The sequence below is a fragment of the Lonchura striata genome, chromosome 3 (genome assembly GCF_050655825.1).
Source record: "Lonchura striata isolate lonStrDom1 chromosome 3, ASM5065582v1, whole genome shotgun sequence".
Classification (NCBI taxonomy): Eukaryota; Metazoa; Chordata; class Aves; order Passeriformes; family Estrildidae; genus Lonchura; species Lonchura striata.
In genome coordinates, this window is record NC_140705.1 from 25,201,016 (window position 1) to 25,219,057 (window position 18,042).

Consider the following 18,042-nt stretch of genomic DNA (forward strand, 5'->3'; position numbering starts at 1 on the left):
AAGAGATAGCAGGAGTATGTTACGTCTGATATTCTTCAGATACCTGTGTAAAGAGGCAGATGCAAATGCTGATTTGTGTTTAACTAAAAAAAGAAAAAACACCAAAACAATGCAAAACCCCCAAATAACAATCACTAGTGACTATTTACCTGTTTATTTTCAGAAAATGTACCAGGCATCTTTGATATATTAATAATACTTTAATGCCACTTCCAATGTCTACAATCTTAAACCTTGTCACTGTATTGGCCAGAGCAATCAAAAAAAGCAAAATGACCAGAAAAGAAACCCTATTTTGTATTTCAACCACATGGTAAAGAAATCAGAGGCAAGAGCTAAGAAACACCGTTTCTATTTGTCTAGGGCATCCACACTTGTTCCTTTCAGTGCTCTCATGTGCTGCCTTGGATCCCATCTGTTGGCAACACACACCCAAGAATCAAGCACACGTTTCTCAATCAGATTGAGGTTGCACAACTTGTTGTTACAGCAATTTTTGAAATTTAATATACTGACAATTTAATATAACCACAAAAAGTAGTGACTTATATCAGATCCAACAATAAGCAAACAAACGTTTTAAGTTGCATGATGCAACTAGTGTCACTTACAAGAGAACAGCAGAATTAATTTCTAGGGATTTTACAGAACAGCATACACAAGATACTCAGTTTTAAACACTGATTCTTCTGATTGAAGGTTTATGGTATGTTGACTTTTGTTTAACAAATCTGTTACATTTACTTGAGATCATGATGGTGATAAAACCAGTTATGTACGTTTCTTCTTCTAGCCAGTTACATTTAAGCCATTAGTGACAATGCATCTTAATCCTCACAATGAGAGTGGTGATTCTTCTGGTCCACAGTAATTTTAAATTTTTCTTATCGACTTTAGTGAGTTTTGCAGAACTGACAATCTATTTATCAGTATTACCCTTCTACAAGAAACCTGAGAATGAGCCAAGTTCAGTACTAGACTCTCCTGGTGTTGAGATAACTTATATAGAACACTTCAACATGGAACATTAGCAGGTTTCTCTTATTCCATTAATAGCACCTTTCACCTTAAGCATTGCTGTGTTTTTCATTCTATAATTTCGATTATATGCTTGGATGCCATATTTAACAGAGAATTATTTTATTCTCCCAATACTATTTGTGCATTAGAAAGAAGATCTGCACAACTTTTGCTTCCTACAAAAAGGTGGCAAGGTCGTTTCCATGAATTCGAGCTTGCTGGACCATCCTTGCACTCTAATTTTGGTACAATTCAGGTACTGGAACTTCAACCGAAGGTCTATGACTACACTTAGAAAAGCAGCAGGGGCTCAGGTAGTGTCACTGGAATGCAGCAGCATGTGTGTTGGCTTGCTGCATGATGAACTCCCACAGAGGAGGGCAGATCATTCACCTGTTAACACCTGGAGCTCTCAGCCTGAAGGGTGCATGAAGCTTCAAGGGCAGGCTTGCTGAGTCTTGTGCATGTACCTCACATAACCCCCCAGAGCGCTGCATGTTCAGCTGCTCAATGCTCTTTAGATTATCCCACCTCTACAGAAATAATGCAAACGAAAACTTCACGTCAGATGTGCTGCAGCCCAATAATGAAGAAAATAAAAAGTTATATTTTACTGAAGCATAAAAATTAAACAGGAAATCTGACTGACAGTGTGGTAATTCAGGCATTTTGACTACCAAAGTGTTGCCTTAAGAAACACTGAAAATAAGAAAGTTTCAAAATTGTCTTAAGTGGAATATATAAGGTTTTTTTAAAATTAACCACACACACACAAGCACAAAAATTCGTGTGATCAGTCATACAACTTTGAGATTTGCTATTTCCAGTTGGAAATACATCCCTAGCATTACTGCTCTGCATCTAACGATGCCCCACGTACTGGGAGAACACCCATTCATTGAATGGATACAACATAGAAGTGACAAAGCTGTAGTGTCCATACTCTTTAGTGAATCCCTATTTCACTAAGACATTAACAATCACTGAAGTTTCCTGCTAGTGGTAGCTTTATCAGCGAAGGGCAAAAAATTGTGGCAAGATCCAGATAATACAGCCAATGAGTTCTTCAAGATATAAAAAGAATATACAGGAGTGCAATGAATTTTGTGTCTTGTGGCACAAGAATCTCTTGCTCTTAATCCAGAGTACCATGGATGTAACAGAGCTACATCCACACCCACCATGCAGTCCCAGGGATGCAAAGAGAAGAGCATTTTTATTACCAGCCCTGCACCTGTAGGTTTTGCTAGCTAAAACATATGATATTTTAATGGGTACACTTTGAGTGGAGAATGAAGTAATGTTTGTAATAAAAATTATTCATGAGGGAGAACACAAGTGCTAAAACATTTAGGCATGTGTCTTCTTCCAAAAGGAAAACGTTAGTGCCACTGAAGAGTGATGTGAATACCTAAGGGTTCCTGCAATCTGCAAGTCATCTGGTTTACATCTACACACTAACCCCAGCAGAATAAAGAATCAAAATTTTCAAGCAGCATACATGCAGGGCACTTCCCAGAAAGATGCTAATTTGAGCAGTGTCTGTCACAGTCATATTAGAGAACAAGCACTGCAAGGTCTCAACAAAAAAAAGATCCACTTTAGATTTAGGGGGGGAGTAAAATGAAAACTCAGTTACCCAATGCTACAAGTAACTATTCCTACATTAAAGTATATGCAGTACATTTCAAATTATCTTAAATTCATCAAGTCTGTCAAGTCTCCACCTATGAAACAACTTCTGAGTCATTAAAAACAGTAGTTTAGTGACATACTGTAAATACAAACAACCTATATCAATTGTACAGTGTGTTACAGTATAACATAAAATAGTACAAATTGTCATTATGTATAGTACTTACTTTCCAGTATGCTGTACAAAGTCAAACAAGGCAAAAAAGGATGTTTCAAACACTTTGTGGTTTTGTTTGCTTTTCATGAAAAATGAGTAAAACCCCATGAAACTTGTCGACAGACAGTGAAATGTAAAAGTTGCCATATTAAAACCAGTTGTCAAAATTCTTTATGCATACACTCTCCCCTAAGTTGTGAGGTGGCCCCATGATGCTATAACCATCTTGTCCCAAGTACCTTACTTCTTAAACTGCTAAGACAGATAGGACTTGACTCCGTTTATACATACAGTGATTGAATGCACTTGGTAAAAAATAGAGGCCTTTATCCAAGAGAAAATACAGGAAACATTATGGTGAAGAACACATGGTTTTGTTGCAAGAGCAAAGGGATGGAGTGCCCTCCTTGCCAGCAACAGGACAGCTCTAACAGTTTGTCAAAGAAACTGCAGTACTCGGTAGAAAGCCTCATACAGTAAACATAAAATACAGAGTTCAGAGATCTTTAGTGTTTGTGCATAACTTGCCACTCACTTCTCTCCCTGCAGACAGTGGGAATAAGAATACATTTCAGTTTTCATACTCATTGACTTAGAAACAAAGTCAGTCAAGCTTTCTACATGAATTCACATAGTGAAAAGTCCTTCCTTCAGAAATATACAGGATGACTCAACCAGTTTTCATTCTTATCCACCATTTATAAAACTATTACGAGTCCGATTTTTTTAAGCAGCAGATTTTGCATTTGTCACTGGCAGACTTGTAGAAATCTTAGAAAGTTAAAATTATATCATACCATACAAAAACATGTAAACAAAATGGATAATTTTTATAAGGCATGCATGCTCTCGAAGAGGATTATAAAGTGTTAATTTTTGCCAAACAAAAGGTATCTCATTTTTTAAAGCACCTTAGTGATTTAGGAGCCTTAGCCCAAATAACCTTGAAGTTAGATTTGGGCTCCTAAATATCTAAATCAGTTCTGTAAAATTACTGAAGCACTTTGAAAATTTTTTGCCATGTCGCTCATCTTGAAGAATTAGACTTCCTTATTTTTAAATCTGAGACAACATTCAAGAACGTCTCCCTAATATAATCAGCTGCAATTTTTTGAATCCCTGTAACTTAGTTTATGGTATCTATGAAAAAATTTCAAATATGATAAATACTTTCTAACAACACTTAGAAAATTTCTTTTTCATAAGATGACAACAAATAAGATACAACAATCAAAATTGAACAAGAATATGATCATACATTCCTTTAGAACAGCTATTAGTGTTATTTGTTCAACCTGTTAAGACTGAGAAAAACAAACTTACAAAACATCTGCAGCATAGCATTAGGTAAAAAGGAGCATTTTTGGCACCACACATTTTTAATCTAAGCTTTTAGGCCCGATATATAGCAAGTTAAACATACACAGTGGCAGCTTGGAAAGCCTCTTCTGAAATGCAACATTTTTAAAGGACAATTGGAAGATGCCATTTGATGATCATTAGCTGATATCTAAGTAACGTATACATTGGAACCAAGCCTAGATACTCATCCCAAATGTTTACACATATACCTTAGCACACACATATATAATGCAAGGATCTTGCACCCACAGGACTGCCAGAATCCTGGCAGAACATTAATATGGTCAGGCATAAAATGAAGTGGTGTTTTTTTGCTCTTCATTTATCGTGGTAGTATCCTCACTAACCAATTCTAATATTTTTTTTGAAATTTAATGGCAAGGTTGCTACATTACCTTGGGCCATAGAATTACAGTCCGTACCTATAGATGTAAGTACTATCCTTACATTAAATGTGCTTTGCAATTCAGTAATACCTAGTTCATAGCTCTGTAAGTAATTCCTTGAAAAAGGAAAAGCTCACCTATCTGTACAAAGTGCACGAGGCAGCCATGGTTCTCTGTGTCGCCACCAGGTGTCTCACGCCACACAACAAACCCACGGCATCAGCAAGTTCATTGAAATCCACCCTCCCTCTAGGAGGCACAAGATTTGCTAAAGCACCAGTAAAAATACCTCTACAGCTGGCTTTATTCTGTATTCAATTGCACAACTTCATCCAATTCTCTGAGTTGCTTAATTTCCTCCAAAAGTGGTCTAAGGTATACTGCAGTTGCTAAAAGGACTTCTGTTTTTCTTGGTCCTCTGTTTGTTGGGTTTAAGGTTGATGACATCTCCACCATTAAGAGTGCTAGAATTCTGGTTGGAGTGACTTCCACCAGCTGTATTAAAAACACCTACAGAATTCAGACAAGAGAAGTATTTGTATTTGTTTACTGCTTGCAGCATAATACATTACCACTTTAGACACAACACCTGCTAAGGCATAGTAGAGCACCTCAAATGTATAAACTAGTTTTTAAATCTATTTTGGGTCAATTTTGTAGCTAAATTGGAAGTAGAAACAGTTGGAATTACTAGCTAGTTGGAATTTAAAACTAGTATGCATCTGTGTAATTGAAGGGCAGCATATGCACTCATCTGTGTATGTTACTAACTGCACAAAGTTGTGGTTAGTTGAGTAACATAATAGAAGAAAAACATGCTGATTTAAAATTCAAGAACTTTGTTGATATAAAGGTAAGTAAAAGGCCTGAATAAAAACTGAGTGCTTTAAGGAAAATAAATTATCTGACTCAGAAATGCTTTAAAGAAGACCTACAGAAGTTCAGTGTTTTCTTAGAGAAGGCAACTTACAAACACCTTCTGATTACATGCCAGATTCTTTCCCGATGAGTCTTCTAAGTCCACACTGAGATGAGCAATGCTATGTAAGGCTAATTACATTAAAAAAACCCAACAAGCATCCTTCGCAAATCTTTGCACAATCTTGATTAAATTAATTTAGTAAAAGGACACTTGCCAAGCATTAGCTAGAAACTTTTGTGCATCAGTTTGACCATCTTGTAATTTTAAAGAATCACAAAGTTATTTTACAGAAAGAGATGATATCTTGAGATAGGGAGGTAATAATTGACTGATTCACCTTGTATTAATTCCATAAGGAAACAGATGAGACCATAAGCTTTGATTGCACAAAATACCGTTTCTAGGGGGTTTTTTATTATAGTATACATACCAATCTTGTTACTGCTTATATGTAGTACTTCTGAATCTTCTGCTGTTTGTTGCTTGAGCTTTTGAAGATATTTATCGGCCAAATACTTAAAAACTGGAAAGTTAAAAAAGAAAAAAGGTATATCACAGAATGCTTAAAAATATTAATAATCATCATCATAATACCATTATATCAAAATCCTGCATGGTGACCAAAGTGCATTTCACACCCCAGGTTTAGCACAACCTGATGAGTGCTTCTGGGCAAGCCTGTGTCCTAGGCAGAATCCAGGTCACCCCAGTATTGGCCCAGCTCCTGCAGTTTGCAGTACTGAAGTCTTGCACAGAAATATCTCAATGCTCTTACAAAAAAACGTGATGAATACATATTGCCAAATGTTTCAATTCATGCAACTTGGAACTTCTTACAATTATGTAGTAATTTAATATATATATATTTTGCAAGAAGCCTTAGAAAAACAGTAGTAATGTAAAATAAGTCTATTAATAATACTTGGCAACAAGGTTTTTCTAATTAACTAATGCTACCCTCATTTCTATTGGCTTATATAAAGCTGACCTAAGAATCTGAAAAAATATACAACTAAAGCAGAATTTTCAGAACCTAGATGTGTTATGATTATTTACATATGTAATTCAACTCATTTAAAAATGATACAAAGAGTTTTACATTTTCTCTTGCAGATTTTTCCCATGGTGAATGATGTTAATAGAGAAGAAACAGGGAGTTTACTATTAATCTTGGCTAATTAAACAAGAATATATCATTAGGGAGTATAGTACATGATTATTCAAACCCAGCCCACAAAAGACAGAGACTCAAAATTTTAACACTACTCTTATGAAATTAAGTACATTAAAAGTGGTACCTAAGACCTAATTAAATATCACCAGAAAACACTGCAAGAGATGCAATCTTTTAATGTACTTCATTTAAATATAATGAAAAAATTAAAATAAAATATGACTAAAATATAATTATTTCTATCAATTATTTATTAACTATTAACAATAACAAAATGATCTGTTCAACAATATTTATGTTACAAAAATTCAGCTTCTACTATGTGTATTTGTTTTCAAAGCTCATGCTTACTGACAATCATTAGGACTAAGGAGCCTTAACACACTGGCACTTGTGAACATGGCAGCTGTGTGTGTTTGTGGAAGAGGAAGATGTGCATGAAGAAATGGGCCAACCCACTGATATCAAGTAATGTTGGCTGTGTTTAAGATGTGCTGCTACGGAACATAACGAGGGCTGCCACAGCACGCAAGGATGTGCAAGTACCAGCTGGCTCCAGCCCGGGGAAGCTCGGGGCCATGGAGCAGCGCCCAGGCGCGCCCTCCCTGCGGCAGCGCCTACCTTCGCTCACGTTCAGGTCTTCCTTCACCGACGCTCGGTAGAACCTCACCTTCAGCTTCTTTGCCAGCGCTTCCGCCTCCTCACTGCACGACACCAGAGGGCTTTGTAAGTCCTTATTTGGTTCATTTGTCAGCATTTATTCTTATAAACAAAGTGCTTCGCTTTAAGTTAAACATGGCAAAGTGGGTTAAGAAATTCAAGACAGTCAAAAAATACCTAATTCTTAATTTCTTTACAGTATCTCCACTATAAAAAGAAGGTATTTTACATGCAGTTTCTCTATAACTCAGAGAAATTCTTTCCAGTATTTGTTGACTTTACTAAATAAAACTTCCCAAGGGTTCAAAGAAGTGTGTGGGTGAAACCAAAAGGAAGGAAGCTGTAATTAACAGAACTATTACTGCAAACTATAAACAACAAAAATTAAACGTTAAGTATATCTTAATGAAGCAGTATGCTATGCAATCAGATGAGTGCACAGATGCAGTATGCTATGCAATCAGATGAGTGCACAGATGAAATCAAGAATTACTTTTTTCTGTGAAATGAAAAAGAACTTACGTTAAAGTTTAAGCAACTTATGAATACTTTCCTAAGGAAAATCAAATCATCAGAAAGATAATGTTACTGAGGCAGACAGAGTATTCTGAGAACCAAACCTAAGTGACATACCATGAATAAAGGAGGAGTTCAAATGCAATTTTGCTTTTCCTTTGAAAAATCCTCAGAATTCTTTGCAGAAGAAGTAGAAGCTGATTTATGCCATCAATGATAGCAAACAGACAACAAAGAAAGCCAGTGCAGGAAACAACAAAAAAAGAAGAAATAATTTAAATCTCCCAGGAAAATGAAAGAAATTGAAGAAGTGGAGAATGATCACCTTGATCATGCACTATTTTCTACATGAAATGCTGTGGTAAATAAACACATTTGTTAAGCTGATTTACAACAAGAACGAAATTGGTTACATACACAAGGGCAGAATGAATTGACAAGAAAATCTGTAAAGAAAAATACAGCAAGGAAGATTCAGCACCATGCAGTCTGAGAATATTACCACAAATTTATTTCTATAGAGGCACATGTTTTGATAAAAATGAATAATAAAAACCAAATCAAAGAAAGCAAAGAATATTAGCAAGCATTCACTAGCCAAACAGACAATGTGCCTTCAGTGGTGCACAGCAGAGTTTAAAAGTCACTGAATTTTAACAGGAGAGAAAATCTATAGTTTTAGATCTTTAAGGGAAAATAAAAAGGCTGTGAATCATATTATGCCAGAACCAGACTTTTCACGTCTTCCCTCTATTACTTTTGGCTTCAGGATGCAGCATGAAATAAACAGAAAGCTCCTAGCTTTGCAGCACATCTGCCCAAGTATGTACACTCATGCAGCAACATCTGCCTCTAGGGCACGTCTAGATGCAGGACACAGGTGGGACAACCCAGATACTCTTAAGTCTTCAGCAGAAACCCCCACAGACTTCTTTTTTTAAAACTTGTGTATACAGGAGGCACCTATTGATCCTTAAAAGTAGTATAATAGAACTCCTACTTCTTTATGCAAGAGTCATCAAGAAGATCAATCTTATTCTGCACAAGAACTGTGGGAATGTCTCCAACTTCAGTCACAACTTTTTGCTTCCAGGCAGGGATTGCTTTGAAGGACTCTCTGTCAGTTGTAGAAAACACAAGAACACAAGCCTGGGCTCCTAGAAATAAAAAAAAAAAAGAAAAAAAAGAAAAAAAAGAAAAAAAAATACACAAAAATTAGCCAATAAACAATAGAAAAAACAAATTGTCATCTATTTAAAATATGATGGATTTTTTAAGTCTTTCCCATGAACATGCACTTTTACCACCAGCTTGTAAACCACTGGTCATAGATTCCCAAAATGAAAATTCATTGCCATATTATTTTGATCTTTACAGCCATCGTCATGATGACTATGGGTCTGTTACCTTTAAAGCTAATTCCAGAATATTGAATGCATGCAGGGGAAAGGAAGAGATCTGGAAAGGCTGGAAAAAGGGAAGGGGAGGTTCATTTATTGCTGTTTTACAGACAGATTAATGAAGGCCAGAAGGCAATTTTTTTTCCTGTATGCAACATCTGCAAAGCTCATTTCACATTATTCTTTGTGGTACAGTAATTTGGATTCTGAAAAGCAGAAAACTTTTAAAAAAAGATTTCAGATGAAGATGTGATTATTTCAAGTAAATTGTTAGTAACTTTTTGGGGAAAATTAGTGTGTTTCTAGTTAATACTATCAGATAGTCTAATAATTCTATTAGAGCACTACAATAAATTTTACAAAATCTTTTGTTACAGTTTTGTAAATAAACAATAGTTAAACTCCATGGATACTGAGAAGGTACCTCCACAGCTGAAATATTAATGTGTGATCTTTTGACTGTCCAGTAGCCCTTTGTTAATTCTTAAGAAACTGCTTTTCTTTGCACACTCCATTATTTATATGCCTTCAATATACTAGTTATTTAATAAGACAGTATGAAAGGAATAGATAGCCAGGGTTTTTGAGACTCTAGTATAATCTTGTGGTGAACCTCTCACATTAATATCATATAGCATGAAAAATTTTTCATCAGTATGAATTTTATCTCTGAGTTTCATGAAGTATCCCTGACTCCTGTATTCTGTTCATGTTTTTATTTTTTCTAGCACCACCCAAGTTGTCTTACGAGGTTTGCTTTCATTTAGCTCTTTAAAAGTCGAGTTCAGAGCTATTTTCAGAAAGATTTCCTATGCTCTTTAACATTCTTCCACATGCATATTAAGACTCTTCTGTTATGGTTTTATACAAAACAATAAGGACTGCCCTAAGAACTTCAACTGAAGCTCTACCAGTAAAAAAGCAGCACTGCAGCCTTCCATAATTTTCCCTATTACTTGCATTGTAAAACTCTTTGTTTTCCCTACTGTCCACACTGTATTCTAAAGTACGCAATTATTCTGATGCAATTCCTGTGACAAATTCATTGTTACGGGTGTAAAATTCATTATTATTTTTTCCAAAGCAGGTTAGTTTGCATTTGCCTATTATCTCACAAAGTAGCTTAATGGAGATGAGAGCATTTATTAAACTACTCCCACCATCTGTAAGCATCACTTTGTTCAGTTTCAAGACGAAGAAATCCTTTGTGAAGTTTGCAAACTAAGACACCTTCACCTCATCTTTCCCCTTCTACCTATTCCTTCTGAATGCTACCACAGGTAGCAGTAAGTTTAGAGGGAAAAGCCCTCATATGTTGTAGGTAAAGAGAAGGTAGCATACTACATCAGACCGTATTCCATTTACATATAGTACAGGTAGAATGCAGTGGCCAAGGACAGTAAAAATACCTCAGCTTGCCCATATTTGTTTCAAAAGGGAATTATATGACAGGCTTTAATAAAGAACCAAACTGAAATATTTTTGAGGACCTTCAAGATTTTTACAACAAACAGTAAAACAAAGTGTCATCAACCAAGACAAATTCTATACACTCATGTCATTATATATTTCCAAACATCTGCCAAAGTTATCAGTCACTGGATCATAAGTATCAGACTTAACTAATCCAATAACTCTGTAAGATGCTTATTCAAGAAGAGAAGACAAAAGTAGTTTTCCACTCAGGTTCAATGCAAAACAGTATCAACTGTGATCTTTCTGAAATGTGCTTCAGTATGGTGAAGAATTCATTACAGCAACAGAGTTCAACAGAAGATACCACAGGGCAGAGATTTTAAGATGCAAATTCTTTTCCTTTTAAGAAATCTGCTAAATACTAATTATTTTTACTGAAAACATAAACAATTTAAGAAATTATAATATGTATCTAAGAGTTCTAAGGAGAAAAAAAAAAGACAAACCCTAGAATCTAGCCAGATAAACACCTTTTTTTATGTAGGGACTGACACTATTCAGTAACATTACTATCTCAATCACTCACTGCTAATAGAGTCATACACCACCTCTGTCATACCACAGATTACATACAACAACAGGCACCAGCAGCAAAGGCTCAGGATAGTATCAAACAGGAGCATAACAGCTCAGGATGTTCTCAAATATTTTAAATTAAGCCTCTTTTGTAAGAAGCTGTTCCATAAAGCAACTTTAAAGTACTGAAGAAAATGACATGGTGTGCAATTACTGCGTTGATAATTCCTCTATATTTTTAAATGTTTCAACTGCCTGCAGCATCACTGACATAATATTTATACCTAGAACAATTCAGAAAAAGAAATTAGACACCAGTGCTACTTAATTCAAGTAAAGCATGAGCATGTCAGCTCATGAATTGGTCTCAAAGATCCTCAGCAGACTATCTTATCCCCATAGACTACACAACCACATTTTTTGCCTTTCATAATGGTACAAAGCCTTTATAATAGAAAGTGTAAGGAAATTCCTTGCCATGAGAGGACTCTCACAGGGCTTTATACCTGACCCTACTCATTTCACTCAGTACTTTGCATTACCTTTTACAGGCTATGATAGAAAGCACATATTCCCTACAAAACTGATGGTTACTTGTTCAATCTCAGTATCATCGTACAGAAATCCTTGTTTACTGCTGATGTTCTAACCTCTGTGGGTCCTGGCCATCTTAGACAGGATCAGCAGGATTTAATGTCTCCTTAACAGTATCTAAAAAAACTGTACCAGGGCAGTATTGCAGGCCTTCCATTATCATATTTGCTACACACAAAAAGGGTTAACAAATGCAAATTAAAGCAATCCTATGAAGGCTTTATTACAAAGAATGAACTATTTTGCAACAAAATGAGGATCTTGACAATTTGATTAATCAGCAACTGCGTAACACAATAATGAGTAAGATGTCTGTTTTCCATCAAAAACCTAACAAGGATGTTCAAGATATACCAGTGGTAGTAGAAGGAACAAAATACATACACAAAAAAATTATCAAATACTGCTTTGAGAAACATTTGACTTCAATCACATAGAAACTTGTGAGAAGATGCATGGGACAATAAAAAAAATTTATTAAAAAAATTATAAAAAAATTATATACACTGCCTCCTTCAACTCTGAATCTAGGCTGCTGGACTCCTTGCACTGTTTGATTGTGGGCATGCAACTACACTGGCTGCACACACTTGCTTGCACATAGGAAATCACATGACAAATCCACGTCAGCTCCAATTCTCTTTCTCTGCAAAGCTGAATGAATCTGGTCCTTGAACAAGAAACACCCAGAGACAGGCTCTAAAGCATTCGTGTGTGAGCACTGAAGAACTGACAATGCACAGTGTCCCAGGGGAGTACATAAGCCCTAGTGCAATGATAGTGTGACAATGACCTGTGGGAGCAGTGAACCTTAAATTAACAGCCAGCATCTATCTTACCTATCTTAGAAGTGTCCTCCCCTTATCAGCAATAATTAGCAATAAAATCTTGGCATTTCCAAAGTAAGCTTGACTTTTTGGTTCTATAATAGTGTGATAGCTGAGGCTAGACCAGAATTGCACTCCAGGCTCTTCCAATTTCCCTCGTCCTTCATGAGTCAAAGTCTAGTGTAGAGCAGTCTCTATCTGACACCTTGAACTATTTATTGTACACTCACCATGGTGCTACAATGTGTACAGGCTGACTGTGCTGAAAGAACTTCTGTACAAAGAACTCCAAGGCAGAGATCTAACAGCACTAAGCTGGGCATGAGTCATGACCAAGATTTCAAGATAGTAATGCGATTTTTTAATTTTGTTTTTAAACCAGCAGGTTGCTTGTGGTAAGTGAGGCCAGTAGGTGTAGTCCTGAGTTCTTCTCAATGCTCCACATTCTAACCTATCAGTCTTGGTAATTAGGAGAAAAAGTCTTTGGCTTGAAGCAACTGGGGAGTGCAAAGCACACAAAATGACTAAAGGCCAGGACAGTGAAAAGGAAGCTCCAAGAGAATCAGCTACTACCATCTAAAATTCATCTGCTCAACTTGTCAGCTGTAAATTATTTATATCTACATGACAAAAGAAGATCTTTTTCTGAGGAAATAGTAATCATCAATCACAGGCAATAACAAGAAGTATCACCAAGAAAACCCACCTATTAGCAAATTGATTATGAAACATAAAACCATCATAAGACTGTAGCACCCTGAAACAGCTTGGCATAATCATTATTTTATCTCCAAATGAGGTAATTTTATACTATAGCAGTATATTTCTCCCCCATCTCAAGTAATTAGTTTGCAAGAACTGAACAGTGGAATCTTTACCAAGTCATTTGTATCTCTTCCATAAAAAAACCCCAATATTTACAGAACCATAGTTAAATTATAAGCAAAGAAAGCTTAAGTATGCAATTTGAAACTGGTTAAATAGATAAGCTGCCTTTACACAAATAATATAGTTTATTTTATGCAGTAAATACACTTTTGTTACTGCTCTTGTTTTAATGTATTCAAGGCAGACTGTACTAGCAAAAGAACTCTTGTGCCCTGTAAACTGTCTTTCTAGAATGACTGCTGGATTTCCTCCCCTTAGATTAATTACTGTGTGCCTCATCCACAGTTTTTGGAATATTTATTAATACGCGTCTCACAGAAGTAATGAAACACTTTTAGAGGGGAAGTATACATTTGCATCTGATTGTTTGAATGTCTACACTCTATACAGTTTCTGTGCAGACATTTTTCTCATTTCATTAAATGTTTTCTAAAGGGCACTACTGCATAAAGCGGACATAATTAAGACAAGGAACTTGCACAAAGAGAAAAAACATTCAAGAATTGAAAAAGCTGAACTAAACATGCTTTGCACACACATGAAATAATTAAAATTCTTAATACAAAGATACAAAAATATTTTATTGATGCACAGACCAAGAAAACCCCAACTACCAAACAATAAACATGGTATTTTCACCTCTATAGTAGGCCTTAGTTATTGCATCAAATTCCTCTTGACCTGCAGTGTCCCATAACATTAGCCTGACATCTTCACCATTAACTCTGAAATAAACAAGACAGTTTTGTGATCAATACAGTAACAGGAATAAATCAAAGCAAATGTCATGGAAATACTTCTGCTTCTACACTATAAGAGTAATCCAAATCATATTTAAGTGGATTTAAACATAATGTAACTTATTACTAATATTGATTCACCTTTGTAACATACTATGGCAATAGTCCTTCAATTACATTAAATGTTCTTTACAGACAATCGGTATTACATTTTCTTCTTCCTTTCCTCTTCTTCCTCTATATTTCCCTCTACAATGAAATACAAGATAGACATAAAAAAAGCTTAGGTGCCTGAAGGATTGTGCTTTTCCCTTTTTCATCAGCCTGCAGAATTTATAGAATTTTCTTACTTCTCATTATCATAAGACTTTCCACTTTACCAAACATAATAGCATATGAACTGCTTATACTGCAGGTATTTTCTCACTGTCAATTTTTTCTATATTGGCTAATAAATTTGTGTAATTATTTTATCATAAGCAGTTTCACTTCTTCACAATCACAAAAAAATGATTAAAAAATAATCAACTGGTGGTAGCATACAAAGCAAACTTGTCAAAGAGTCGGGTATGGCAGATATTCCAGATTTTATTTATATTTTAAGTTTTGGATGGAGAATAAGGGATATAACAGTGCAAGAGAGAAAACAACTCCTTTTAGTGTGCTTCAGAAACAGCAGGCCTTGTTTTCCAAGCCTTCATAAATTTCAGGATTACAACAGAAAAAAGAAATAGAGAGAGAGGTAAAAATCAATAGTATGCCATCTGTTTAATACATACTGGATCTGTCTTTCCAGGAAATCTACACCAATCGTTTTCTTGTAGTCTTTTGTAAAAATCCCCTTGCAATATCGCTGAATCATACTGGACTTCCCAACAGCTCCATTTCCTACTACTACCACCTTGATGGCCACCTCCATATCTTCTTCCAACATCTCTGCGCCTCAGGTGACTCTCTGGTTTATTCAGGAAACTACTGATTCTGTCAACAAAGTAAATAGCTATTATGTTCATAAAAATGCTGTGAATAGAAAGCAAGAGGCAAGATAATCACACAGATTAGGGTCCTATATATAGATAGTACAATTTATTTCTGTCTTTGTCACAGATTGTTTAAATGACCTCAGACAAGTTATATAACTAGCTTTGGTTTGACACTTACTAACTGAAAATTATAAAAACTGGAGGTAGAGGATAATTTATTCGGCTTAATGTAAAGATATTTCACTAATGTTTTGGTGGCTTTTTTTCTTAATGAGGAAGAAATGGAGGCACTGAACTACAAAATCACAGAATTGTTAATGTTGGAAAAGACCTCAAAGATCAGCAAGTCAAATCATTAACACAGCACTGCCAAGTGCTAAACCATGTCCCTAAGTGCCATGTGCACACATCTTTTAAATACCTCCAGGGATGGTGATACTGCCCCATTGCCCCAGGCAGCCTGTTCCAATGCTTGATAACCCTTTCAGTGAAGTTTTCTAATATCCAACCTAAAACTCCCCTGGCAAAACTTGAGGCCCTTTCTTCTTGTCTATTGCTTGTTACTTGCAGGTGAGACCAACCCCCACCTTGCTACAATCTCCTTTCAGGCAGCTATAGAAAGCAATAATGTTTCCCCTGAGCCTCCTGTTCTCCAGGCTAAATGATCCCAGCTCCCTCGGCCTTTTCCCACAGGACTTGTGTTCTAGACCCTTCCCCTCACTGCCTTTGTCTGGAGACCCTCCAGCCCCTCAATTTCTTTCTTACAGTAAGGGGCCCAGAACTGCACACAGGATTTTGAGGTGCTGAGTACAGGGGGACAATCCCTGCCCTGGTCCTGTTGCCACACTATTGCTGGTACAGGCCAGGGTGCCACTGGCCTTCAGGGCCACCTGGGCACACACTGGATCATGTTCAGCTGCTGTTGCCCAGCACCCCCAGGTCCTTTCCCACTGGGCCCCATTCCAGACACTCTGACCCCAGTCTGTAGCTCTGCATGGTGCTGTTGTGACCCAAGTGTAGGAGCTGGAACTTGGCCTTGTTTCATCTCATAATTGGCCTTGTCAATCCAACCTGTCCAGATGACTCTGCAGAGCCTTCCCGCCCTTCAGCAGACCAACACGCCCACCCAACTTGGTGTCACCAGCAAACTGACTGAGGGTGCACATGATGGTGTCATCAAGATCACTGGTAAAGTTATTAAACAGGAGTGGCACAAACACTAAGCCCTGTGGAACACCACTAGCAACCAGCTGGCAGATGGATTTAAACCCTATTCACCACCCCTCTCTGAACCTCCATTCCTCAAATGCATGCTTCCCCCTAACTTTTCTCTAGGGAGCCTGGTTTTATCCCTTTTCCCCTTCACATCTAGTCTAAAACTACTTCAGTGAGTCCTAATAAGTCTTGTAAAAGTAGTTTCCTCCTTCGAAACAGATTTACCCCATCTACTGCCAGCAAGCATGGTTGCTGTGTAGACTGACTCACCACCAAAAAACCAAAATTCTGCCTGTAACACCAGGCTCTTCCACTTTCTTCCTATTTCATTCCCTGTGACTGGAAGGCCAGAAGAGAACACTGCTTGTGCTCCTGCTCCCTTAACCAGTTGTTCCAAGGCTTTGAAGTCTCACTTGACTTCCTTGGACTTGCTACAACTTCACCACTGCCCACCTGATTAAAGCTAATTTTAGGCCACGTTTTGCCGTGCCGGGATAGCATCACAATAATATTTTGCAGCTGCAAACTTCCTCCCAAGAATCAGATCGCGCTCCTTTCGAAGGAGTGGAAATTACTCCCGTTTTAAAGGCTCTGCCCATCACCACGCTCGCACCCGTGCTGCCAGAGCGCGGCTACCCGATCCCTTCGCTCGCTCCCTCAGACAGACGATGCCTCCTGCCTGCACGAGCCCACACCCGGCTACCCGGAGCTCGGCAAGCCCCGCTAGCACCGGGAAGCCAGATGGCCATTTGGGGCGAGAACAGCGGCAGCCACCCACAGGCCTCCGCAGAGCGATCCATCCCCCCGGTACCTCCCGGCCCTGCCCGAGGGGCCGCGCCGAGGGCGAGGCTCGGCCGCCCGGCACCAGCCCCGACCCCCGCCCGGCCCGGCCCCTCTCACCAACCCCTTGCGGAGCGGCGGGCGGCGCTCCCTCCAAGGGCAGGGCGCTGGAGGGGCGCAGGGAAGAGCAGATGGAGGAAAGGCGAGAGGAAACCGCTCGCTGGGGCCGACCCAACCCGGACGCACATCCCGGCTGCCCGCCCGGAAGCGCCGTCAGGACCGGGGGCGCCGCTCGGGGAGGCGCCGGCCCGCTGCCCCCGCCCCCGCGGCGGACCCCGCTCGGAGGGGCCCGGACCCCGCTGTGGGGCTGGGCTGCGATGGTTGTGCGTCCAAGTCGGGCTTGAGGCGAGGGAGAAGTTACTTTTGAGGGGTTTTCGTCTGGGTTCCTGAGGAAAGATCCGGACAATTATGATGTTTTCCTTTCCTACGGGTGCCTTTATCCCTGGTCCACTCCGTATACTGCATCCCTCACCTCATTCTCCATGGAAAACAAACCCGTGTGATCAGTCACGGGTTTTCCTTAGGCTAACCACGGAAGGCAGCTGCCCTCCTGTGTGTAGCACCCTTTTTTTTTTTTTTTTTTTTTTTTTAACCGAGATGTGCCCATCACCGTGGCCCGTGGTCTGCTAGCTCCCAGGCTCTATATTAAACAGGAAAAGTTTTGGCATAAC

At 38.2% G+C, this 18,042-nt stretch overlaps 1 protein-coding gene across 3 annotated transcripts; it reads right to left on the bottom strand.

Annotated features, from left to right (window-relative positions):
* Positions 1-138: 138 nt before the first annotated feature.
* On the bottom strand, positions 139-17,631 carry RAB23 (RAB23, member RAS oncogene family). 3 transcript variants are annotated; one of them, XM_021551111.3, is made up of 7 exons: positions 17,432-17,631; positions 15,113-15,314; positions 14,233-14,318; positions 8,893-9,049; positions 7,338-7,420; positions 5,973-6,065; positions 139-5,130 (listed from the first exon to the last, which is right to left on the bottom strand). In XM_021551111.3, exons 2-7 carry the CDS (start codon positions 15,265-15,267, stop codon positions 4,991-4,993), a joined length of 714 nt encoding a protein of 237 aa, XP_021406786.1. In that variant the 5' UTR covers positions 15,268-15,314; positions 17,432-17,631; the 3' UTR covers positions 139-4,990. The 3 variants fall into 3 exon arrangements, with proteins under 3 accessions (XP_021406786.1, XP_021406785.1, XP_085430841.1); XM_021551110.3 differs by having other exon boundaries at positions 17,436-17,586; XM_085574715.1 differs by lacking the exon at positions 17,432-17,631 and having other exon boundaries at positions 15,113-17,395.
* Positions 17,632-18,042: the final 411 nt, after the last annotated feature.